This window comes from Rhinolophus hipposideros (genome assembly GCF_964194185.1).
Source record: "Rhinolophus hipposideros genome assembly, chromosome: 22".
NCBI classification, from domain to species: Eukaryota; Metazoa; Chordata; class Mammalia; order Chiroptera; family Rhinolophidae; genus Rhinolophus; species Rhinolophus hipposideros.
Genome location: NC_138068.1, coordinates 34,595,841 through 34,622,459, shown reverse-complemented (window position 1 = coordinate 34,622,459; position 26,619 = coordinate 34,595,841). Strand labels below are relative to the sequence as shown.

Below are 26,619 nucleotides of genomic sequence, written 5' to 3'. Positions count from 1 at the left end.
CTAGTGATCCCTTCCATCCTTGCTTGTTTCCTGAAGCCTTGGGCACTTCCAACAGGAAATGGCAGGTGGGATATGATTTGAGGTAGGCATGAAAATAGATAGGTTTCATTGCAGAAATGTCCAGAGCAAAGCTAAGTTACTCTAAATCAAGTTCTCTGTGAAGTTCTCTCTGAAGTTCAATTCACTATCACATGTTCTGTCTTTACCATAAATAAAAGCCACAGTAAATGGTTCCACGTCTCCACTGACATATCAGAAAAAAGGACTTTGGAATTAGAGTTAAGTTACTTACTACCTCCTTTAACTACCTGAATGTTTAACAATATTTCAGTGAATGCAGAAGAATAAATACATTTTACAAATTTTAAGATGCTCTCCATGTCCCGACTTCTAATATATGTAAACAGAATTAAAATTTAAAAAAAAAAATTAATTATTCCTTTTAAGAAATCAATAGGTGTAAGGACATTAAAATACTCAGGTAAAGCAAGTTGCCTAATTCAGGTGATTTGTCAATAACAAATCTCAAGAAAATACCAAAACATAAACACTCTGCTATCTCCCTGTAGTGGGCAGGATTCTAATGGTCTCCATAGCCTCTCACCCTTGTATGTATGGGTAGAAGTGAAGCCAGAAAGTTTCCAAGCCAGAGAAGAGTCTAATATGCTAATATGTCATTCCTGGCTTGAAAATGGAGAGGGCCACAAAGAGCTGAGTGGCTCCCTGCTGGCAATCAGTAAGAAGACCAGGACTTCAGTCCTACAACTGCAAGGGACTGAATTCTGCCAGCAATCTAAATGGTCCTGGAAGCATATTTTCCCCAATTCTCCAGGTTAAGAGCCCAGCAGGATGACACCAATTCAACCTTCTAAGACTCTGAACAGAGACAGTCTAGCTTTCTAGACTTACTTCTGTTCTACAGAAATTTGAGATAATAAGTATATGTTGTTTTAAGCCACTAAACTTGGGGTAATTAAATCACAATAGAAAACTAATATAATTTCTATATATAGTTCTGCTAGCTATCCAAAGATATTAAAGTAAAAAAATCTAATTTTCTATATTGTTACAAGAAAAAGATTTAATTTAAAGAGAAGTAAGAAGTCAAAGAACTCACAGATTTCATGTTACCCACAAAAAAATCTGAATTAAAATAAAATTCACATTATCTAAATATATATGATTTGATTTCCAGAAACCCATATTATATACATTTAAATAAAATTCACATTATCTAAATATATATGATTTGATTTCCAGAAACCCATATTATATACATTTAAATAAACTTCATGCCTATTTCCAAAGAGGAAAACAGATCAATAATCCCAAAATTCTTTAGTTATATGGTATATATATATATATATATATATATATATATATATATATATATATATATATATATAGTACCCTCTGTGTGTGTGTGTGTGCGGGTGTTACAATTGTAATACTCAATATATACCAATAACAAAAAAATACATGACTTGAATACAAGTCACGTTGACTTCTGCAATTACAAGAACTGCTCAAAGTGGTGACCATCAGCATGATTTTAATACAGTTTTTTCCTTTCTTAAAATGTGTATACATTTTTTGGTACCTTCTGTGTGTGTGTGTGTGTGTGTGTGTGTGTGTGTGTGTATCAAGGGAAAGACAATATAACTTCTCCAATTTAAATGTTTGGTAGAATAAAACTACTCCACTTTTAAAAGAGAAGTAGGAGTCAATAGATAGACATAAGGTCATTTTTTGAGCAAGGAATGACAAGGGACCAATACAATTGGTCACTATTCGTTTCATAGTGTTGTTGGTTTAGGAAAATCCAAAAGAACATTTTTTTGGTAGTTGACCTTTACTCACTCAGGGGTTCGGCGGAAATAAAAGTTCACAAACACTTGGCAGTCTTTTAAACCTATACTATGAGGTTTATTGCTTTATAGACTATAAGCCAAAAAAAAATTATAACTGCTTTTCTACCACTTACAAGTGTGTGATCTTAGACAAATTAGGTAATTTTTTGTGCCCTCCATTTCCCTTCTGTACATGGGGACAATAATATATATGTCATAGAATTGTACTGAGGACTAAATGAGTTAATATGTAAAAAGTCTTTATAACAATGCCTAAAACACATAAAGTGCTCAGTAAATCTTAGCTATTAAGAACATTGCCAGGGTTCTTCCTTATAATCATCTCTTTCCTTTAGACAAAATTAGATACCCTAACAATGGATACATTTTTCAAACAAAAGCATTGTTCAGCATAGTGGCTCACTACAAACCTTTACCTATTTCTTCTACCTGCCCCATTACACCCAAGGTTTTTTATTTAATGGCTGATTGCAGATAAGACAGTAATTGGATATGGAAAACATAGGAGTGGCTCTGAAACTAGCTCAGCAGAATCTCAGACGTTAGTCCATAAATGGAGTCTAACTCTGAACCAGTGCTTGAGTTAGGTGGTTTGACCATCTTTGTTTTTGAATTCTACTTGAAAACATAAGAGTTTGGTCAAGGAAGCCTCAAAGATACATAAAGAACATCAGTGGAGCAGGAATAAAAAGCCTGTCAACTCCTTAAAGTTTCCATTTGAAATAAATGTCTCATTAACAAAGTGTTGGATTTCTTTTACAGCTTTAAACTAAATGAATACACTATGAGGTATACAAGCTAGCAGTAAAGATCATGGACTTTGGACCTAGACCTATGTATTTTCAACTCCCCATTCTGAGTCTCAGTTTCCTCATCTCCAAAATGGGAATAATATTAGTATGTGACCTCAGAGTGTAGTTGTGAGATTCCCAAGAGATAATTCATGTATGCACATTTAACAGAATGTTCTCAAATAAAGACGTGATAACAAAAGTTAGCTGTCATTAGTAAACGTATGTTTTAGTTCTAAATGAAATCCCTAGTAAGAGCTGTGGATTAGTCTCACTCAAACTACCAGTACTCTCATCTTTATGATTTGGGAAAAGTTAAATACAGGCAAAATTCTATGTGTGGGGGTGGGGAGAAAAGCTGCACTGGCAGCTCCAAGGCATGATTCAGAGAAGTTACATTGACCTGTGTCTGATATTATCATCCTATATTGGGGTTTGCTTATGATACTAAATCCTTATTCTTTTGAGTTTTTTTTAGGTAAATTCAGGAGTCCAATACAGACAGAATATGAAGTTTAAAACTGATAATATGAGAATCATAATTAATCAACACCTCTCTGTATATACCATGTTTTGCTAAAAATAAGACCTAGCCGACAATCAGCTCTAATGCATCTTTTGGAGCAAAAATTAATATAAGACCTGGTCTTATTTTACTATAAGACCAGGTATAATAATATAATATGATATGATATGATATGTATGATATGATATGATATATAATAATATAATATATTATAATATAATATAATAATATAATATAATATAATACAATGTAATATAATATAATATAATATAATATAATATAATATAATATAATATAATATAATATAATATAATAAATATGTAAAACCGGTCTTATTTTACTATAAGATCGGGTATAATATAATATAGTATAATATAATAATAATATAATATAATATACTACCAGGTCTTATATTAATTTTTGCTCCAAAAGACGCATTAGAGCTGATCGTCTGGCTAGGTCTTACTTTCGGAGAAATACAGTATCAAAAGCAAATCTCTGATTGTGTAAGGAATTAAATCTTGGGTTACATTCTTCCGCTTTTGGTTCAGAGGTTTCTACAAATGATATCACCCTTCCTATTCTGAAAGGTTCTTTACAAATATTAATACTAAGAACAGTCCCAGAGTTAAGTAGTCACATTCAGGTTTTTTCTTCAAGTTTTATTTGTGAAATACAAATCACATATATGTACATAAAACATAACTGAACAGCTTAATAAATTAAAGTGAGTATTTTCATAGCATCATCCAAGGGAAGAAAAAGAATACTATAATCACTCCTGGATGTCCTGCACTTGCCTCTTCATAATCACAACTCTCAACTAAAATAATTCCTATCCTTACTCTTATGGTTATCGTTTCCTTGCTTTGCTTAATAGTTTACCTGTTTGCATCTCTTCATACTATACTTTAGTTTTGCCTGTTTTCAAACTTTATTTAAATGGAATCACCCACTGTGTATTCCTTTATGTCTGGTTTCTTTCATGCAAAGATTACATTTGTGTGATTCAGTATATTATGTATACATGTAATTTCTTCATTTTTACCACCACGTACTGTTACATTATACAAATCTACCAAAATATACTCATCCATTTTATGGTTAATGGGCATATAGGTTGTCATGAGTTTTGAGGCATTGTGAATAATGCAGCTATGAACTTCTCATACGTGTCTCTAAGTGTACAGAAGCATAAATAAATATGTTGGCATACATCTGGGAATACTATCACTGAGTCTCCAGATACACATAGCTTCAATTTTAGTAGATGATACTAAATTTTTCCAAGGTGGATGGTTGTACCCTAGGTATTATTTATAATATAAGTATGAGAATTTGTTCAAACTTGAGTTATAGTCTATAAGCAAGACTGCAAAATAGTTCTAGAAAGTGCTGTTACTGTAACTATGAATCAGGTTGATGAACATGGTCCCAGCTAATCCATATGTATTTCCATGTCCATCTAGCTAGATTTCCATATAGGCAGATGATTCCATCAGATTAAATCAGGATAGATTATGAAACTATTCTATCGTTGTACAAGTACCATCAGTCAGAGTAACAGACAGGTCAATAACAGTACCTCAAAATTCTGTCTGACTTGGGACCAGCATACCTAATGAATGTTTAAATTCCTGAGTACTAGAGACTAATGATGTAGGAAACAGTAACATGTGCAATAAAACTTTATTCACCCAGTAGCATGTCTGTGGAAGAAACATACATTCAAAAAGTCCATTCAAGTTACAGCTCTGGCAAAATACATCTAGATAATTGTAGGGCAATTATGACCATTTTAAAGGACATTTGATGTCACCTGACTTGGAAAAGCAATAATTGATATACAAATCTTAAGTTGCTTCTTGACCACTTAGTGAAAGGGTTTTCAGGATGTTACTTTTTCCTGCTGTCCATCTTCAGGATTTTATTTAAAAAATGAGGGCCATTATATTTGCCCCATTTGTAAATTAGGTCTACAAAAATGGAATGCACATAGATAATAAAGGTAATCACACAGATATACTCAATCATACCTGCATACTCACAAAGATACCAGGAATTTAGGAAGCTCTGTAGAATAATGACTAGTGAAACTGCTGCAATATGACATGACTAGAAACCACGACACAACCCTTATTTCTCGCACCAAAGATAGTTCTGTCAGATCATGCATTTGCATACATTTTATATAAATCATATAATTGCACTATAAAGCAATTATATGTTAGAAACTGCTTCTACTGGGTTTATAATTAGGTGAGACATTAATAAAATTGCCAGGCTTATACTAAAAAAAAACTTACTTATTCGTTTTCATTTATAAATGGACATTTAGAGCAATTATAATTCCTGCTAAACATACACTTCATTTTAAAAAAATCAACTTAAGCAAGCTCCATCTTTGCCAATTTTATAATTTATAAGCCTTGAAAATATGTCTCAAAAGTGGAGACTATATCAAAAGAGCATCTCAATGCCCACTCTTCAATAGTGGAATTATGCTGGCTGCATAATTATATATATATATATATATATATATATATATATATATATATATATATATATATATATATATATATATAGTGCATTAGCTACTTTTTAAATAAACTACTTGACTACAAAATATATCCATAAAATATTCAAGCTCCTCTGGGCTTCTGTCAAGCTCTCTATTAATGTATTAAAAATTTTATTACTACTAACACATAAAATAATGCATTTTACATGCTGCTCTCCGTGAACACCAGAATAAACAAAGAACATCATTCAAACTCAAGTCAAGCCTACACTGATGCTCACTGCTTACTAAAGGTCTGTGAGAAGATTCTAATTAGGTTGTAAACCCTGGGTTTCAAGCTGTTCTGAAAAAAAGCATTCTAGAAACTATTCACCTAGCAGTCCTTTTATTTATGTCCTATGAGAAATTCAATCCTCCAGACTGTGCTACAACACACACACACACACACACACACACACGAAAGAAAGTATTCACTGATTGATTGTTCATCCTATGTTGCCCTATCTTTCAAAGTAAAGAACTATATACATTTAAAAAATTGAAAGTGATTTGGTTTGGATGGGAAACTACACCAAATAAATTTTAAGTAGCTAATGTCTTAATTCACTAATCCGAAAGGCTTCGTCTTTCTATCGATGTGTTCACATTTGGGACACAGCATAATGAATACTTAACTGCTCTTTAAAACTCAAACTTAATATCTATTCACCTATTCAGAAATAACACAATGCTGTTAGAAAAAGTGACATATTAAATATATTACAGTATTTCCACTCTTCTAATGGCAGATATTTTACCCACTAAAGTGAGGGTATATGATAGGAAAGATACTCTATATTGCACTTCTGAAGGGGGTAAAAACAAGTGGGAAGATATTGGAGGCAGGCCCACAATGTCCTTCCTGGACTGATGCAGGATCTCCTTGCTGGACCATCACACATATGCCAAAATGATCATCTCAAAATATATAATTCAGATCATGTTACCATGCTGTTTCAAAAACCTCCAATGGCTTCCCGTTGTAATTGGATTAGAATCCAAACTCTTTTAGTGGTCTAGTGGGTCCTCCATCATCTGGCCCTGCTCACGTCTTTGAACTCATCCTCTACCACTGCCCTGTTTATGAACTAGGATGCAGCTACACTGGTATTTTGGTTCCTCAATGAGACCAAGCATCTTCCTCTTCCTAAAATAGACCTTCCGCTTCTCCTAGAATTTCACATGGCTGACTCCTTCTCAATAAGGTCTCACCTGAACTATCATCTCTTCAAAGGGGCTTTCTCCAATCACCCTTACTAAAATATGGAGCCCACTATTCCTATTCTAACTCTCTCTCTCCAACTCTTTTCTTCTGTGTTCTTCATAGCACTTATCTGCATCTAAAATTTCATTTATGTATTAATTTATCTGAATGTCTATTAGCTATTCTCCCCACTGGATTATGCACCTTGATGACGGGGTTATACACCTATTGTTCACTGCTATACCTCCAGTGCCTAGAATAGCACCTGGTATATAATAGGTAGTCAATAATAAATAATATATATTGGATAAATGATTGAAATATTTATGTTTTGGTTAATACAGTCAACCTGTGTTAATGTGGATTCTATCTTTTACATTTGGCAAATCCACTAGGCTGTTTGCTCTCCCATTTCTTAATTTTCTAAGCTTCCTGAAAGCAGAGGCCATGTTGTACTTATCCCTACACCCCACTGATGAGTCTAGTGCCTGGCACATGCCATGTTTCCCTGAAAATAAGACCTAACCGGAAAACAAGCCCGAACATGATTTTTTCAGGATGACATCCCCTGAACATAAGCCCTAATGCCTCTTTTGGAGCAAAAATTAATATAAGACTCAGTCTTATTTTCCGGGAAGCATAGTAGTAACAGTTCAATAATTGCTTAATGAATCAACCTGCTTAGTAAATCCATGCATGGATAGATGGATGGATGGATGGATGGATGGATGGATGGATGGATGGATGGATGGATGGATGACAGATGAATGGATAAGGGATTGGATTTTTTTTTACCTGATATGGTCCAAGCAAGAATGTCTCTTGCTGTTATTACAGTTTACAAATGCAACCTAGTGCATACATGAAAAGGAAGGTGAGTCATTGTTGATGCCCTGCTAAGATTCCCTTTATGCAGAGTTTCTCAAGCCTGGCACTGTTGACATTTTGAACTGGATAATTCTTTGTTGTAGAGGGGCTGTCTTGTGCATTGTAGGATGTTTAGAAGCATTCCTGGTCTCTAGCCACTAGATGCCAGTAGCAACACCATTACCACCCCTCCCCAAGTCATGACAATCAAAATTATCTCCTAATATCACCAAATGCCTCTCAGGGACAAAATTGCCCCAAGTTAAAAACTACTGTACTTTATCTGTAGTGTATCCTTCTCTCAGCTACTGTGAGTATTGGCTAGTAATAAAAGCGCCCTTCTGAGAAATGTCCTTCACCTCTGGGAGTTGCCTCTCCGGCAATTATGCCCTCCCTTCAAGAATAGCTTAGGCACTGAATGGATGGTGAAAGAGAGGAAAGCAAGACGTGAGTCCCTTTCCTTCAGCTGGAACAGCTCTGAGATGCTATTTGTGTTCCAGAGCTCCCAATAGGGTCAGACCATACCAAGACTAGTCTTTAGGCAAAAGTACATCTTAACCTAGCTTTTCCCCCTGTCCTATCCTACTTCCTTTACTCTCTTACAGGATTCTCTTGAGAGCACTGTTTCAATAAATAATTTGCATAAAAATTCCTATCTCAGTTTCTAGGGAAACCAACTTAAGACATGCAAGACAATAGGTAAGGAGAAAATAAATAAAATAATGCTTAGACAAGCATTAAAGTACACCCCCCAAAATGTGAGAGACAGATTTTATTCAGGGTATTAAATGGTATCTGATCTTACTGCAGAAACAATGCAGTACTTATTCAGTACTCATGTGGAAAGTTGGCAGGGTATGGATGGGTAGGGAGGTATAGGTGGCAGGTCAGCTGTGTTATTACCTTCTGCCCTTCAAGAGTTTCAACATGTTGATTTCACTATATGATCCTATATTTTCCCTTTTTTATGGTGAAAATATTAATTCCTTTCAAATTTGCAAAATCATATGACTCATTCACCACATATCTTGCTCTCGATGCAAAACAAAGGGCATGCCTTTCCCCAACTGGAAGCCACATCTACCCCACCAAAATGTGTATTTAATGGCCATTCCATCAAAATCAAGCAGAATAACATTTCATTTCAAAAGTGTACATACACACACATATGCACACACAAACATATAATTTTTAAGGTGCATTTTCAAGTTTTATTTGAAAATAAAACCATAGAGGCTTTTGTTCACACTGTGTCTTTTATCTGGAACATCTTTTACCTTATTTTAAAATGTCCATTTTTACCCACACTTTTAAGTCCAAATTTCAAACTCAAATGCTCCATAAAAGACTCTCAAATTCCCATGGCTAAAAGTAATCACTCTTTCTTCTAGCACTATTCCTGTGCATTACATTTGTTTGTGTTTAATTCATATCATCTTTAATAAAGTTCTCCTAGTGCAGGATGAATGTTCTTCTCTTAATTATATCATTCCTTTCCTCCAGACTTATCCAATGTTCATCAAAGAAATGAACAAATTAATGAATAAATAAATGAGGAAAGATTATGTCTGTAGACCCTTAAACCTGTTTCATTTTTTGAAAAACTTGTACAAATATGAAACAAAAAATTTTAAGAGAATAGCAACTCATGTACAAACACATGATTATAAGGCATATAATACATGAACCATGAATATAACCTTTTATTTGATTTTTTGAAAGTTCTTGAATCATAAATTGCATTCCCAAATTAATTTTCAAGCAGCTGTGATAATAACAAGGCATACCTTCTGCTTCAGGAACTCCTAAATGCCAGTTTTCAGAAAGAATTATCTAAAGAGCTACCTCAGGGATATTGTGGATGCCTGATCATGGCATTGTACACCAGAAGCTAAACAATAATGAATGCCAACTATAACTTTATATATATAATGTGCTGGCTCGGTGCAAGGTCAGAGGGATAGTGGATGGGGGGCGGGGGGTTCACAGTGTGAGGGATATAAATGATGAACGTCTAAGTATTACCTTGTCTTGTACACCTGAAACTAATAAATTAAAAAAATACATATAACCATAAAAGAAAAAAAGAAAGAAAAATAAACAAATAAAGAGCTAGTTAAAAAGACAGGTACGCTGTCCTCACTCCTGAGATTCTGTCCCATTAGATCTGAGGTGGGATTAAGGGATGCTTGGCCAGGTCTGGGGACAGTTCCTCTGTTTCATGTCAAGAATTCTCGGGGAAGCCGCAACTGATTCTGTTCTCCCTGGCCTAGTCTAGGGCCCTCCTTTCATCACACCACCCTTTTCAGAAACTTCTTGAGCCATTCTAAATAGTTGTCTTCTTTATTTATATATGCTCATATACAATTGTGGTATAAGCATATGATTAGCACTTTCTCAGTCACTTATTTAAGCCTTTCACCCCTTAACTTAGATATAAGTTTCTACTGGGGAAAGGCTGATGAATCCTTACTTCCATTCTGTCTCCAGAGTCCTGGGCAATTGTATCTACTTTGGATTTAAAAACAAAAATTCTTTGTTTAGGCCAAAAACATTTTAAAACCTTGTGATCACTGAAATAAACAATACAAGAAATACTAAATCACATTTTTTTGTTACATTTTGTTTGTTTGTTTTTAATGAATATTTTATCAACGTAAAGCTAAAAAAGGTAAATAAAAGGCACGGAAGGGCAGAAGACTTCCTGAGAGAAAAAGCATCTGTTTTAAACATGAGGCCACACCTTTGTATTGATCAATTTACAACAGTGAGCAACAGCTAGTTTGGTAATTTTAAAAGTCCAATAATAAACTCAAATATGCTTTGCCCCCAAATAAAGAATACAGATGTGGAAAATAATACACAATTTAGGAAACACAAATTACTTTTGCATTCCAATATACTGTGATCTGCATTCCACAAGTGCAGGGATATCCATTCTCACCACTCATGTGAGTGTCTCTGAGACCTATACTAAATAGGAATCCCCCAATTCTCCTTGAGTCATCATGAGTAATCCTGTTGTAGTTAGGGAGACAGAGAAATTCTCTCAGAGTCCTCCTTTCTATGCTATTTCTAACCTAGAGACTGGTGTGGAAGCTTCCTTTAGACTATTCCTTAAATATCAGCCATTATTATGAAGTAGTTTGGTTTGTTTATATGGTCCATGAGCCATCTCTGGCAAGCAATAGGCTCAAGAGTCAGGTAAATTCTGTTTCTCCTTAGGATAGACTCAGGGACTGGAATAAAAAATATGGTTAGTCAGAATTATTGCTACATACAGGTATTGCTATAATTTCTCAGTAAAAGTTTTGAGATTCACTGTGATTATGTGGCATAGGTCATACTTCCACCTCTATGAGCAGGAGGCAGAATGCTCTGATTGACCTAACTTGAATGTAGGGGTGATTTAGAGTTCCTTGAAAAAAAAAAATAGACCACCAAATGGAAATGAAGGACTGTTGGGAAAAGTAAAGAGGAGAATATATGATAGAAAAGAACATCATTTAAAATTAAGTTCATCTGCAAGAGATAGCCAAAAATAAGAATGGCTTAAACAAAATAAAAGTTTATTTTCCTCTCAAATTAAAGAAGTCATGAGTAGAGACTTCTTTGATAGGGTGATTTCACAAAATTCCGAGTTCCAGATTCTTTTACTTGGCCATACCTAACTGCAAGGGAATCTAGTGAATGAGGTCTTTACTCCAGGTGACCATAAAGCCATTTAACAATGAGGTACTAGCTATTTCTTAGGAGGAAAAAGAAAGGATTGACACTGGGGAACAAACTGCAACCTCTGCCTGTGGTGTATGGATGCCCAGGGTGGCTCCCATGCCTCCTACCACCTCATGTTCATATCTTTATGTAATGCCCTCCTTTTGAGTATGGGCAGGACCTGTAACTCGTTTCTATGCAATAGAATATGGAAAAGATGATGAGCTATAAATGATTAATATACATGATTAGGCAACATAAGATTGAGCATTTGTCTTGCAGGAGTTTTTCTCTCTTCCTGGAATGGCCGTGAGGAAATAAGAGGCCTTGTTGAGAAACACTACATGGCAAGGAACTGAGGGTGACCTCTAGGAACTGAGGGTAGCCTCTGGCCAACAGCCAGGAAAAACTGAAGTACTCAGTCCAACAACCACAAGAGTGAGGAAGGAGATCCTTAACGAATTGAGCCTCTAGAAGAGAATCTAGCCCTGACTAAAACCTTCATTGCAAACTTGAGACTCTAAGCAGAAGACTCGGCTAAGCTGTGCCCAGACTCCTGACGCACAAAAACAAAGACAATAAATGTGTGTTGCATTAAGCCTCTGAGTTTGTGGTAATTTATTATGCACTAATATAAAAGTAATACACTGACAGTGAATTATATAATAAGATTTTAATAAATGATCATCGTCATCACCATCATCATATAATCATCATCATTTCCTAAACCTGAATTCCTCCAATATCATCATCACTTTTCCTAGCAGCTTAGTAGCAAAAAATAAAATCCCAACGAGGCAAACAATTCTATTCATATTACTTCTAGACTTTTTGGAAGCAACCAACTTTAAAATCTAATTGGAGTTGAATTTCCATTAGCGCTGCACTGGTGATTCTTGTATATCCATCTGCCACTCCATTCCAAGAACTTGCCTCTCAAGGCTAGAAGAATCTCTTGGTCATGCCTCATTGGGGAAGAATTGAAAAGGATAAAATAGGACACAGTACTCTAGGGGTTCAGTTAAGAATTGCAGGCAAGTCTACAGAAAATAGATCCATCATTCTGTGGAGTCAGGCTGAGGAGAAAAGAAACAATTAACTAGAGGTTAAGTAGCAAAACAGCTGCTGGAAGACTTAGGTAAAAATGTCATGGAGTGGGAGTGAAATATTAGAAGAATAATGTGGGAATGTAAGTTATCAATTGCTTTGAAACCTGAATTTCAGTATTCTGAAATTATCTAGCTGAGTCAGTCTGAGCATCTGCTTAATATCCTGATACGTGACAAGTATACCAGGAAGAATTTTAAAAATTAGAAAAAAGAGAGAACAAAAAATAAAGAACCTTTTAGAGCGTATCAAGATAAAGTTTTTATAAGACCATACAAACCTGAGCTATTATTCTTTAGATGGTAATGTGTTAAAGCAAATTAATGTCCTCTAAATCAAGCAAAGATTTCAAAGCTAAGCCATTACATATAATGGAGTGAGGCAGAAAATGAAGTCTACTCTATGAAGTATATAAAACAAATAGAAATTGCTGTTATGAGACACCATAAAATAGTCAATAATTCAAAAGATGATTAAAAATAAACAACATATTAGTAATAAAAACCTGGCATGGGGAACATTTTAATAATGGATTTTGGTTTTTGGCTTATAGCAACTCAAGAATTGTAGAGGGAATAGGAAGAGAATCGCTATTATACCAAGAACTATTATAGTTTTTGCTTATGTTTATTTTCATAGAAAAATTTATGTAAAATAGCACAATTTTTGTGAAGTAAGAACTACTTGACAAACGAATGACAAACTAAAGTACAGGGATGCTAAAAATAGAAAAGAAAGACATCTTAGAAGTGTGTGGCATTAATTGATAGAAGATAGAATAATTATGTAAATTTTTAACCACTATAATATTAACAGTGATTTTTACATTACAGAAACTTATTAGGGTTTTTTCTCCTATATGGTTCATACTCCTATAAACATGATGTGTTCACCCCCACAATGTTAATGAAAGCACAAGAAAAATATTTTAACATTGTTTTTGTGTAGAAAATTCTATTTCTACAGAATTATGTTTCACTTTCTTTTGCTGCAGAAATTCTCTCTACTTCTGACATCAGGCCAGGATAATGACAAGGTCACTATCCTAAAGCCCCTTCCCATGATGGAGTCAGCTTTGTACAAAAAGATACATGACTATGAAGCAAGACCATAGGAACTTTGTAACAAATATCACTGGTCAAATATCACTGGTCATTACGGAGTAGGGGGATGAAAGAGATAATATAATTGCTGGTGTTCTCAACAGAAACAATCATTGCACTTGTAAGCATCCTGCCAATGGTAGGTCAATGTTATACATAAGCAGAAGCCATGGTATTACCTTCCTGTGAATATGAGATTGACAAAGGGAGAGAAAGGGAGAGAGAAAAGTCCTCAAGTTTTCTTCCTCTAGATTTAGTTTTATTTTGTTTTTCATTTTCCACTAAAGAGGTATGCTCATGCTCAAATGAAATATCTTCCTAATGGAGTGAACTATGAGAAACTGAGGACACATTAACTCAAAAGTTAACTGAATAGGGCTCCTTTTTGATACATTTTTTCCCCCAAAGGAAATGGTGTGTCCACATTACAGTAGAGAGAGTGTGGGTTTCCTTGGTTACTATAAAGTTCCAAATGACACATTAATTTTGATATGTTTATTTTTGATGACTTCTAGGAATTTACCTTTTTTTTTTTTACCATTTTTACAATCAATCCATAAACATATAATACAGTTTGTTGTAAAATTGTCTTTGAAATATTGTGAATGATTTTCTATGCAACAGAGTAGTGACCCAGGTAGAGATTAATGTTAATATATCTACATCCAAAGTGAAATCAGGATAGACATTTAAGACTTACACTACAGAAGAAGTCAAGGCAGAATTCTAGACTGGAGATACTGACATGTTTTTAGTAAAATAATTTTTTTTATTACTCCTTAATACTTACACTAAACTAGATATGATCTGAAATCTTCTAAACTCAATCTATTCTTCTTCACTCTTGTGTTTTCTAACTTAGTTCCTTCTAGCAGGAATGACATCCTATACCATCTTTTTCACCTTGCAAAATCTTACTCATCCATCTTTTAATGTCCAGTTAAATATCTGTTTTCCACGATCTCTTCATCCTGGTCACCACACTAAAATTGTTCTCTCTTATGGAAGAGAATTTATATGGGTAAATAATCAAAATAAATTCCAGTAGCACCATTTCACACACACCACCTTGTATTATGACTATTTATTCTTATGTGCTTCACCTGTAGGGTAAAGATTGAATCAACTTTATTTCCACTATAGGAACAAGAAAATTGTCTTGCAAATTACATTGAAAAAGCACGACACATGTTTACTGGATAAGACAATGAATGAATGAGTGAGTAGATAAGATAATGAAATGATTAGAGAAGAGGTAATTTACTCAAATGTGTTCTATTAAATCTAACCACTAGGAATGCAAAGAAGGGAGAGACAAATAAAGGCTAAAGTGGTTTGACTTTAAAAACTACAATCATGGAACTTGAGCTGAGGACTGAAAAATGGCAAGAAGTAGGTAAAAGGTAATTTAGGCATTGGGATGGGGGAGGGCACTAAAGCAGGGCAGAATAACATATAGCAAGTCAAAATGAGGAATCTAGCCTCTCTTCTAGAATGTGACCTTTCCAAATTCCACCATGAAAGCATTAAGGTTGTTTATATACAAGGAAACTCAGTTTCTTCACTGAAATGTGAACTCTCCAAAATGGACCAGCAACAAAAACTGATCAAAGAAACCAACCAGCAAGGCTAAAATAGAACCAAAGGAAATATGGAGCATTCACAACATTTTAGAAATGCATTTGGATTGCTACAGGCATTTAGAAAGTATTATGCAATTTAGAACAGTCTGTGAATCACAAGGGCTGTTCCTCTTTATAGGCAATAAGGTACAAAGGGTGTGGTAACTACACCCTAGCTCAAATTTAATCTGGAAACTCATCTTAATGAGAGTTCAGTTGCCAATAAAAATTTAGCTGAAATGATGCCTCATAATTCTACATCTTCCTCTCAAAAATACTTAAAATTCATATCCTGGGTTTTTAGATGTGACTTAAATAGCCAGAGGATTCTAAGGGACACCTATTATACTACCATAAGGTAATTTGCTGTTTCAAATAGTAATGGTGACCAATTATTCTTTGGTACTGCCAATACTTAAGAGCTGACAGAAATTTTGTACACTAGGTTCCAAGTTTTATAATGACTTTCTATCAAATATTTTGAAACAAATTTAACATTAAAATTTTCAGTATGCTGAGTTGTCGAATCAAGCTTTAGTTTTCTTGGTACTGCTCTGGTAAGAAAGCATAGTGCATTACTTGCCCATGATCAGTAGCAGCAGGCATGTCCAACCTAACACCCCTACTAATAACCTACAGACACTTTGCCATTTTGAAATGGAGAAAAGCTTAATTTTCCATACAGCATGAATAAGGCTTTCAGAAAGCAATTTCAAAGCAGATTTCCAGAAGCAACTTCTAAGGGCACCTGAAAGAAAGATGCTTTTAGCACGCTTTGATATAACTATCAAAATTCCCAAATTACATAAATGCTTAATAACAAGTAAGTATTTCTAACCTGGGCCTGCATAAAATATTACCATTCCTGGAGAAACTAAAAGAAAATTTGAAAGGCATTTCATCAGCCCTTTAACTTCAGGACATGTGAAAAGCATTTTGAAAATTGTAGCCAGTTTTAAAAAAAAAAAAAATTTGCTCACTGTTTTTGTGTGTCAATATTAACAAACGTTTTTATTTACTGTTTTGTGGACTTTATTTCTCCCAAAGGAGATTATAATTAAGTAACTACTTGAATTAAGCTCTGATACACTTTCTTATAAGTACTGCTGATAGATAACCATTAAGGGCAAAACTAGGGCACTCTTACAGAATAAACTTCAAAAGGAAATAAAGACATATAATTTAGAGATAGCAAACTGATACTAGAGCAGAGTTAATGTTATATTTGTATTATACGTTTTATGTCACGCTGGAAAAAATTGTTCTTAAGTAACTGAATATCGACAACACAACTGAACAATAATGTCACAAATTAAAAAACAGGAGGGATGGGCATATAATAAAAAGCCATAAAGCACTCGATTTTCATCGTATTAAATATATTTTATAAATATATTTTTGATAATATAGTTTAAAGATTTCAAACAAAAGTATCCAATTAAGACACTGTTGATTTGCAAAGTAAAAGTTGCAACAGTATAAACAACAATATATAATCACAGTATAGACGAAGCTCCCACAAGCCATGGTATTCAGGATATCAGTAAAGGTCATATAGTGGAGAACAGCTAGCTGCAAATTCTTTGCCACTCTTCCCATCAAGAAGTGGAGTTTATTTCTCCTGCCCCTCAATCTGGGCCTACCCTGCAACTCTGTCCAACAGAATATAGGCAAAGTAATAGTTTAACTTCTGAGTTAAAAGATCAACAGCTTCTACTTTTTGACAAGAAATCCGTCCTTTTGAAATCCAGCCACCATGTTGTGAGAAGTTTGAGTCCCATGGAGAGTCCATACAGAGGAAAATTGAGGCATTCTGGTCAGCTGAGAATCAGCTGACAGCTCCAAGTGTCAGCCTTGTGAGTGAACCATCTTGAACTTCCCAGTCCTGACTTGCCTTTGAATAACCACAGCCTACCCAACATCACTTGGGGATTTGAGATTACACTGTAACCAACCTTTACGAATCACCATAGATCAAGTTTTGACAAAATATCAGAGAAAAATGTCTGATTATCTGAATAATCTATTATAACACTCTTTTTCAAACATACCTGTATAAGGCTAGATTTTCTTACATAATTCAACCAAAATAATACATTACAATAGACGGAATGCAAAAGCAAACATGAGAATCTAATTATTCTCATTAAGCAAACATCAAAAATATTCGCAAAAAAATGTAAAGCAACGCAACTGTTATTAATATTTTATCTGGAAAATATAGTTATTTCTCATAAAATTATGTAATATATTTAAAAATCTATTTATTTTATTTTTATTGAGATATAACTCACATACCTAAAATTCACCATTATAAAATACACGATTAATTGGATTTTATATTCACAAAATTGTGTAACCATCATCACTAATTCCAGAATATTTTCATCACTTGCAAAAGAAACTCATACATTAACAGTCATTCCTTATTCACCACTCTTCCCACTCCCTAATAACAACTAATCTACTTTCTGTCTCTGTGCTTTTGTCTTTTCTAGACATTTCATATAAATGGTATTATAATATGCGACCTTTTGTGTTTGACTTCTTTTACTTAACACATAATAGGTTCATCCATATGGTAGCATGTTCAGTACCTCATTCCTTTTTTGACCAAATAATATTCCATTGTATGGATATACTGCATTTTATTTATCCATTCATCAGCTGATAGACTTCTGGGTTGTTTGTACTTTTTTGGGCTATTATGAATAATTATAAGCATACACACACACATATATTTGTAATTTTCTTGGGTATTATTACTGACTATTATCATTTTTAAATGAATGAAATATTTTATACATTTCTAAACTATAAAGTCCAAAATCTACATAAATTAAAGCCCTTTGGGATCTTTTAAAAGCATTAAGAAATCTTGAAATCAAAATCCTAGGAATGGCTACTAGACAGAAATTTTCTACTGCTCCTTTTCAAGGAAATATGAAAATATAATTTTCTCATATTTCCTTTATGTTATTGATTCATGTGAATCTGGAATAAATTTTCACTTTTATAAAAAATGCTATCTTGACAGCTTTATTTCCTAGGTTGAACTTAAGGAATAATAATCAACCAATAAAACAAGTCATCCAAAAGAGGGTAAATGTCATGATAGTATATGGAGGGTTTTTTCCCTATAAACATGATAAAAAAAATGATGAAATGTTTTATTACTTTTTATAAACTGTGAGAGCTTTCTAAAAACACTGAACTTCAATTCAGATACACAAGCTCTTCCAATTCATAACCACATAAACTAAATGGGCTCCAGACCCCTCTGTCAATCCTCAGACTTTTGAGGTAACTTTTTTGACTCCTTTATACTTGGGAGAGAGATCCCTAGTCCCAGTCTCCCCAAATATCTTTCAATCTAGTTTTTATCAGAGTTCTGGTAGTTGGCATTCTTCTACCCTCTACTCATTTTTTGCAAAATATTCTTTTTATTAGGAATTTCATAATCATAATTCTTGAACTACTAATATACAGATGATGCCAAAAATTGTATACATATTTTAAGAAAGGAAAGCTGTATTAAAATTGTAATAATCAACATACACTAATAACAAAAGATAAATGCAAGTCACGTTTGACTTCTGCAATTACAAGAGGTGCTCAAAGTGGTTACCATCAGCATCCAGACACTTCTGATTATGGAGAAATACTGCTTGAGCAACGTTGACCAAAGTGTCCACTTGTATACATTTTTTTGGCTCCCCCCCGTGTATTGAATCTTAGGAAAACTTCAAAATTTCCTATTAAAAATCACATTCAGCAAATTTTCCCCCCAAAGATATTAATTCATAAATGTGTACAGTATCTCTTCAATGTTTTTAAATGACTACATATGAGGGTAAGTTGTTATATCCTTTGATCCATGATTATATAATATATGTGCTTCTCACATTCTGAATTTCTCCAAATTCATTTAATAAACCAGATTCTTAAAGGCTTTAGATCATGTTTTTCTGTGTGTGATAATTTAAAGTTCTACATAGACACTAGAAAATAGAAAACACATTATAAGATATTCAGCTATTCTCCCATAATTAAAAAAGACTATTTTCAATAACAAGCATATGTTCTGGAATAGTAATAGTTTATTGTTCTTTATTGAGGATTAAAAGTGAAATCCTCTTTCACTGGAAGACTGTTCTATGGTGTAGGGTAGAAATTTCCCTCTCACAGTCAATCTTAATTTTCTCAAAGGTCATCTAATTACTACTGGTTGAATCCCCACGTGACACACTAATTTAGAAATGTTTCCTCATTAGTGCTGACATCTCTCAAGTGTTGGGGAGAACTTCACATACTACATCATTCATTTGAAATGTGGATTCTGAAAGGGGGGGGAAACTATGCTTTTAGATCTTTGGATATGATTTTGTATTACATACATGTATCCTATGAAAGAAATGTTACAATCAAAAGGCATTAGCAAAGCATGAAAAGTTAAATGCTTTGGAGTTCAAGTCCTGCCTCTGGCTCTTATCAACTAAGAGATCACAAGGAAGTCATTGAGCCTCTCTGAGATTTAATTTCCTTTTCTGAAAAAAATAGCACTAACATCTTTACAGACTAATTGTCAAAATGTAAGTAAATTGTCTGATAAAATATAGAGGATCTGTATATTGCTATCTTTTATTTAAAAAGTTCATTATTGTTATCACAGTAAAAGTCACCTCAAGACAATACAGATTTACCATGAAATTCACTGCAATCCCTAGTAGAAGAATGGCGATTACCTAACTGCATGAAGAGCAACCATAATGGTAATGAAAGGAAAGGTATGATTTGCGCTGGACGTCAGCTAGTCAAATACAATATCACATTAGTTTGTTGTTGTTGTTGTTTTCAGATGGAAGTGGAGGACAGCCTGTGAGAAGAAACCCATTTTCCTCTTTTGTTGCAAAGGACTGGGAAGGGAAACACATTTTGCTGAAAGCCCCAAAATTTTCTCTCTTACTTGGTGCCCCAGCCTTTAGCACCTTCTATCTCCAGTGTATACCAAAGTCATCAAATAGAATTGTTTTCCTCAAACATCATTTTGGTGTTCTCCCGTGACCAGTCCAGAAGCGTATACAAAGCCCCACAACTGTCTCTGAGATGCAGCACAAACTTTTGCCCAAGTCTACCCTACTGCATGAACTTTACATCACAGCAACTCTGCATGATGCTAACAAAAAGTCAATTTAGTATCTGACCAAAAAAGAACTGATTCAAAGTAACTATTCTCGCTTTAATTGTATTCTATTTTAAAACAGAAAGCAACAAGAAGTAATTCTCATTTAAAGCTCACTGATTATATTTTCCAATGCACCTATAAGGCAGAAGACAAGTCATGTATATGTGATAGTAATTTATTGAAAATAATAGTACTTTTAAGTACTGATCATTTTCCTATACTGCTATCCTCTAATAAAATTAATGAGTGACCTAAACACAATGTGAAGCACATTCCGTTTCATGTCTTAAGATTTAATTAGAGATCACACTTATACTGTACATACATATTTATTTAGAGTGATACCAACATTAGGTTTTTTTCAAAATCAATTAGACTATGAAAGGAGAGAGAATACTGATGAAAAGGACCACTGGAACTTATAGCAAATATCACTGTGCATCTCAAATGAATACTTGAGCAGTATAGTTTCATTTACAGGATACATACTCATACCAATTAATTTCCAATCCTTTTAATGTTAAATTTTGGTAACTTATCCACTAGTAGAAAACCTGTGGCTTTCTCCTCTCCACTGGCCAGTACGTTCCAAATAGAATAGCACAAAGTGGTGGAAATTGTCAGTATTGTGAGTGTGTATATGTGTATACATATATATGCCCACGTGAGTATTCGAATACTTTTGAAGAAAACAATACGTTATCGAAATTATTAACTTTTTAAAAAATTGCAGAATGTTAAACAAAGTTAACATTTAAAATCAATCTGAGAGCAAATTTAAAAGTAAACAATTATCTATGAAGGCTTACTGTTTATTAACTATTATCAGCATTTTCTCACCATTTCCTTACACAGTAGCTCTGAATGCATGTCCTTAAACTTCATCTCATCCACTTAGCCTGAAGTTAAAAGCTCTTTCCAAACATTTATTCCCCTCTCAGGAAAACTAAGTCTCAAGGTGCTTCTATCCAGGAAGCCAAGCTAGAGTTTCAACATAGAAAACTTTCTTTTGCCTGATCTCTTTTTTCTTTGCTTGATACTGAATCCTGACATAATTCTGTAAATTTGATTTCATTCTGTCATCACAATGTTTTCCTTCCTCCCATATGGAAGAATTATAAAGTAAGGAAAAGTTTGCAGGAGGCTGAGATTTCTTTCTTTCATCTTACTTTTTCATCACCTCTGATTAGATTATGGCACAGTAGGTTCTCTGCCTATTTTCAGTCTTTTTTTTTCAAGAGTACAATGCCTGGCACTAAAGTGATGCCAAATATTTGATAAATGAATAAATAAATGGGAGTGAAACAACAATCTCCACCCTTTTCTTTTGATGTAAGATCTTCCAGCCCACAACGTTTAGTTAGTTAACCACCAGATTCTCAGGAAGTTATTAAAGGTTTAGGTTCCCAAAACCTTTAAATTATCAGCTAAAAGAACTAGCCACTGGTTCTTTGCAAACAATTGCCTGAATTTATAGATCTTAAACTTAATATTCTGACCATATTCATTCAACAAGTTCTTTCTTTTAAATTTTTTAAAAAGATTTTTTATTAAAATATAGCTAACGTATATTAGTTTCAGGTGTAACAATAGTTATTCAACATTTATATACCTAAAGAAGTGATCATCGTGATAAGTCCAGCAATCATCTGACATCATACCTCCCTATCACAATATTATTGACTATCATCCCTATGCTGTATATTATGTTCCCATGACTTATTGGTTTTATACCAAGAAATTTGGACTTCTTATTCTCCTTCAACTTCCCTCCCCTTTTTTGATTTTTCAACTACAGTTGATATTCAATATTAGTTTATATTAATTTCAGGAGTACAGTCAAGTGGTTAGACATTTATATAATTTAAAAAGTGATGCCCCCTGACTCATCTAGCACCCATCTGGCACTGTACATACTTATTAAAATATTATTGATTGTATTCCCTATGCTTTACTTTACATCCCCATGAATATTTTGCAACTACCAATTTATACTTCTTAATCTCTTAACCTTTTCACCCTGCCCCCAATCCTCCTCCCATTTATTACCCCTATAAATTTAGTACCCTTCTGATACCATATATATTTATTACAATATTATTGACTGGATTCCTTATGCTATACCTCTATGTCTGCTTGACTACTTTGTAACAACCAATTTGTACTTATTAATCCCTTCCCCTTTTTCATCCACCCCCCCCAGAACCCTCTCCCATGTGGCAACCATGAAAGTGTTCTCTGTGTCTATGAGTTTGTTTCTGTTTTGTTTGTTTGTTCACTTTGTTCTTTAGATTCTACATATAAGAGAAATCACATTGCATCTGTCTTTCTCTTTCTGACACAGTCTACTCAGCACAATACCCTTCAGGTCCAGGTCCATCCATGCTACTGATGACAAGAATCCATTCCCTTCCGTGACACAGCAGTATTCCATTGTGTGTATGTGTGTGTTTGTGCACGCACGTGTGTGTGTGTGTGTGTGTGTGTGTGTGTGTGTGTATCCTCTTCTTTATCCATTCATCCATCAACGGACACCCAGGCTGCCTCCCCATTTCCACATCTTGGCCATTGTAAATAATGCTGCAGTGAACTTATGGATGTATACATCCCTTTGAATTAGCATTTTGGTTTCTTCAGATAAATATCCAGAAGTGGGATTGCTGGCTCCTTCTTTATCTCGTTATAGCCCTTGTTTTAAAATCATTTTGTACAGTATAAGTAGTACTACCAGCTTTTGTTTGCATTTTCATGAAATTTCTTTTTCCACACATTTACTTTCAGTCTGTGTGTGTCTTTATATCTGGAGTGAGTCTCTTGTAGGCAGCATATATAAGGGTCTTGTTTTCTTATCCATTCAGCCACCCTATCTTTTGACTGGAGCATTTAATCCATTTACGTTTAAAGTAATTGTTGATAGATATGTAGTTGCTGCCATTTTATTCATAGTTTTTATCTTTGTTGTTGTTGTTGTTGTTTCACCTTAAAGAAGTCCCTGTAACATTTTTTGTCATACTGGTTTAGTGGTGATGAATTTTTTTAGATTTTTCTTGCCGGAGAAGCTCTTTATCTGTTCCTCGATTCTAAATGATAGCTTTGCTGGGTAGAGTACTCTTGGTTGTAGTTCCTTGCTTTTCATCACTTGGAATATTTCACGCCAATCCCTTCTGGCCTGCAAAATTTCTGTTGAGAAATCAGTGGACAGTTTTATGGGAGTTCTCTTGTAGGTAACTATTAATAACTGCTTTTCTCTTGCTGTTTTTAAGATTCTCTCTTTAGCTTTAAGCTTTGGCATTTTAATTATAACGTGTCTAGGTGTGGGTCCCTTTGGGTTCACCTTGTTTGGGACTCTCTGCACTTCTTGGGCTTGTATGTCTATTTCCTCCACCAGATTAGGAAAGTTTTCTTTAAATATGTTTTCAATTCCTTGCTCTCACTTCTCCTTTTGGTACCCCGATGATGGGAATGTTGTTTTGCTTGATTTTGTCCCAGAGGCCACTTAAACTATCTTCGTTTGGGGGAGAGGGGATTCTTTTTCTTTCTGCTGTTCTCACTGGGATTTTTCCACTACCTTACATTCTAAATTGATGATTCAACCCTCTGCTTCATCTAATCTAGTGTTGATTTCCCTCTAATGTATTCTTCATTTAAGATACTGTATTCTTTGTTCTGACTGGTTCTTTTTTATGTTTTCTAGCTCCAGTTTTATGTTTCCTATCTCTGTTGAAGGTCTCCCTGATATCATTGACCAGTATTTTGAACTCTGCATCTGGTAGATTCCTTGTCTCCATTTTGTTTAGTTCTTTCTCAGGAGCTTTGTTCTGCTCTTTTATTTGGACATGTTTCTTTGTCTCCCCATTTTGGGTGCCGTCTGTGTTTGCTTCTACGTATTAGGTCGGGCTGCTATGTCTCCTGGACTTAGCAGAGAGGCCTTATGCAGTAGATGTGCTGTGGGGTTCAGTGGAGCAGTCTCCTCGGTCACCTGAGCTGGGTGCTCAATGTGTGTCCCTTGTGTAGGCTGTGTGGGTTTTGCATGCCCTCCTGTTGTAGTTGAGCTTTGGTTGCTGTTTGCACATCAAGGAAGGGATTGATCCTCAGGCTGATTGGTTGTGTGTACCGGCTGTAACTACAGTGAAGAAACTATTATGCAGAGGCTGACCCTATGGAGCAGGATTCACTTTAGCAGGGCTCTGGTGCCTTTGCAAACCTCCCTTTGAGTGGGAAGTCCTCAGAGGTGGCTGGTTGATTATCCAGCTCTCTCCAAAGCTGGCCACTGAGTGGCTTTTTTTTTTTTTACTTTTTTTTTTACTTTTTAGGAAGTAAAAAGCCCTAGGGCCTCTTGAGAGAAGCCCTGTCTCAGGCCATGTCCAGCTGCAACTTGTGCCATGCCCAGGGCCACCTAGAATGAGCCACAAAGCAATCTGAAGATGGCTGCCACCTGTACTTGGCTTGGAGGTGCCTCAAGAGGGCAAGCCATGAACTGAGGCTGGATGCTGCTAGTGCTGGGCTTGGGGCTGCTCAGCAAGAGGTATGGGACATGCTGAAGCCAGATGCTGCTTGTTTTGGTCTTGTGAACCTTTGAGACATTCTAGGAAAGTCTGCAGCATGAGGCAAGACAGGCTATTTGTATGGAAAAGCCACTGAAAGTGGCTGGGTAGGCCCACAACTTGGGTGGGACTGGGCCAACAGTGTTAGCCAGATTAATGGATATTCATATATAGCAACAACATGTCTGCACTTTGGAAGATCTCAACAAAGAAACAATGGCTTCTGTCAGCACTTCTGTCTCGGAGAAAGCTACACCTTCAGCACTCATCCTAAAGCCAGAAACATTATTTCCTCCTCATATGTCCCTGGTGCTTTTCAAGCTGGTGTCCAGCACTGGAGCTCAGAGCAAGTGAGTCCATCAGCAAGTAAGTCTTTGTGTAGGCTCTTTAAGATGAGCACCTAGGATTCTAGCTGTATTCTGTCTCCTCAGCCACAATCTCCACTGGTTTTCAAAGCCAGAAGTTATGGAGACTTCTCTCCCCAGCACTGGAACACTGGGTTGGGAAGCCTGGTGTGGGACTGGGACCCTTTGCTCCTCCAGGGGTGACTTTCACAGCTAAGATATCCCTCCAATTTTTTAATGGCCACCCCTGGGTGTGGGAACAGCACATTCTGCATGTCTGACCCTCCTACCAGTCTCGAGGTGCTTCTTTTCTATGTCCTTAGAGGTAGCACTTCTGTTCAGCTAGACTTCAGGCAATTCTCAATGAAGGTTTTTCTGTAGTTTAGTTGTAATTTTGATGTGATCATAATAAGAGGCAACTACAGCGTTTACCTACTCCTCCATCTTGACTGGAAATTCTACAACAGGTTCTTTATTGAACACCTCTTCTGTCAACTTAAGGTGTGTAAAACTTTAATATGATTTCATCAGCATATTTCTAACTGTACTCTAAATTTATTTCTAACTGTACTCTAAATTTATTTCTATATCTCCTCAGTTCAAAATTATCATTACAGGCTGACTGTTATATAAAAGACCGTATTGTAAGGGAGGCTCTTCACAGCAAACTAACAACAGTAACTGCTACAAGATTTAGAATTCACTGAATCATGAACAGAGCCAATCAAATGCTTTGCTCACAATAGTGTCCCATCAATATTTATTGATTTGATTGATTACAAGATTTTCTCTATATTAAAGGATTTAGGTTGGTTTTGGGAAATACACTAAGGGAACTACAAAAGGCTCCTATTTTTAATTTAGCACTCAATAATCACCAAAAGAGATGAAGAGAATTCCTACCTAAGAATCAGGAAGTAAAAAGGAGCCTATGTCCATTATATTCCTTCCATATACACTTTGCTAGGAAGCCAAATGATTCTATGCCAAAATTGCCTTTCTGTTTAAAAGTAAATGGTGCTATAGATAAAGCTTAATAAATATCAGGATATATTCAATTGCCTTCATACTTTTAAGTATCTTGGAAAGACTCTGTGTCTACAGTGACATTTTATATAAATAAATGGCATGCATAATAACTGGGCAAGTAAAGGTAAGAACAGTACAAAGAGCAGTGGAAA

General features: G+C 35.0%; 1 protein-coding gene across 5 annotated transcripts in view; it reads right to left on the bottom strand.

Moving 5' to 3' along the window:
* Nucleotides 1–26,619, bottom strand: part of MACROD2 (mono-ADP ribosylhydrolase 2) — a 2,186,605-nt gene that overhangs the window by 1,885,080 nt on the left and 274,906 nt on the right. Inside the window, exon 4 of one of the 5 annotated variants that reach the window (XM_081033485.1) lies at nucleotides 12,502–12,609. The exons of the other annotated variants lie outside the window; for them this stretch is intronic. Coding sequence (XP_080889611.1) covers nucleotides 12,605–12,609 — 5 coding nt within the window. The 3' untranslated portion in view covers nucleotides 12,502–12,604. Of the gene's footprint in view, nucleotides 1–12,501; nucleotides 12,610–26,619 lie in introns of those variants that run through there. 5 annotated transcript variants of the gene reach the window in all.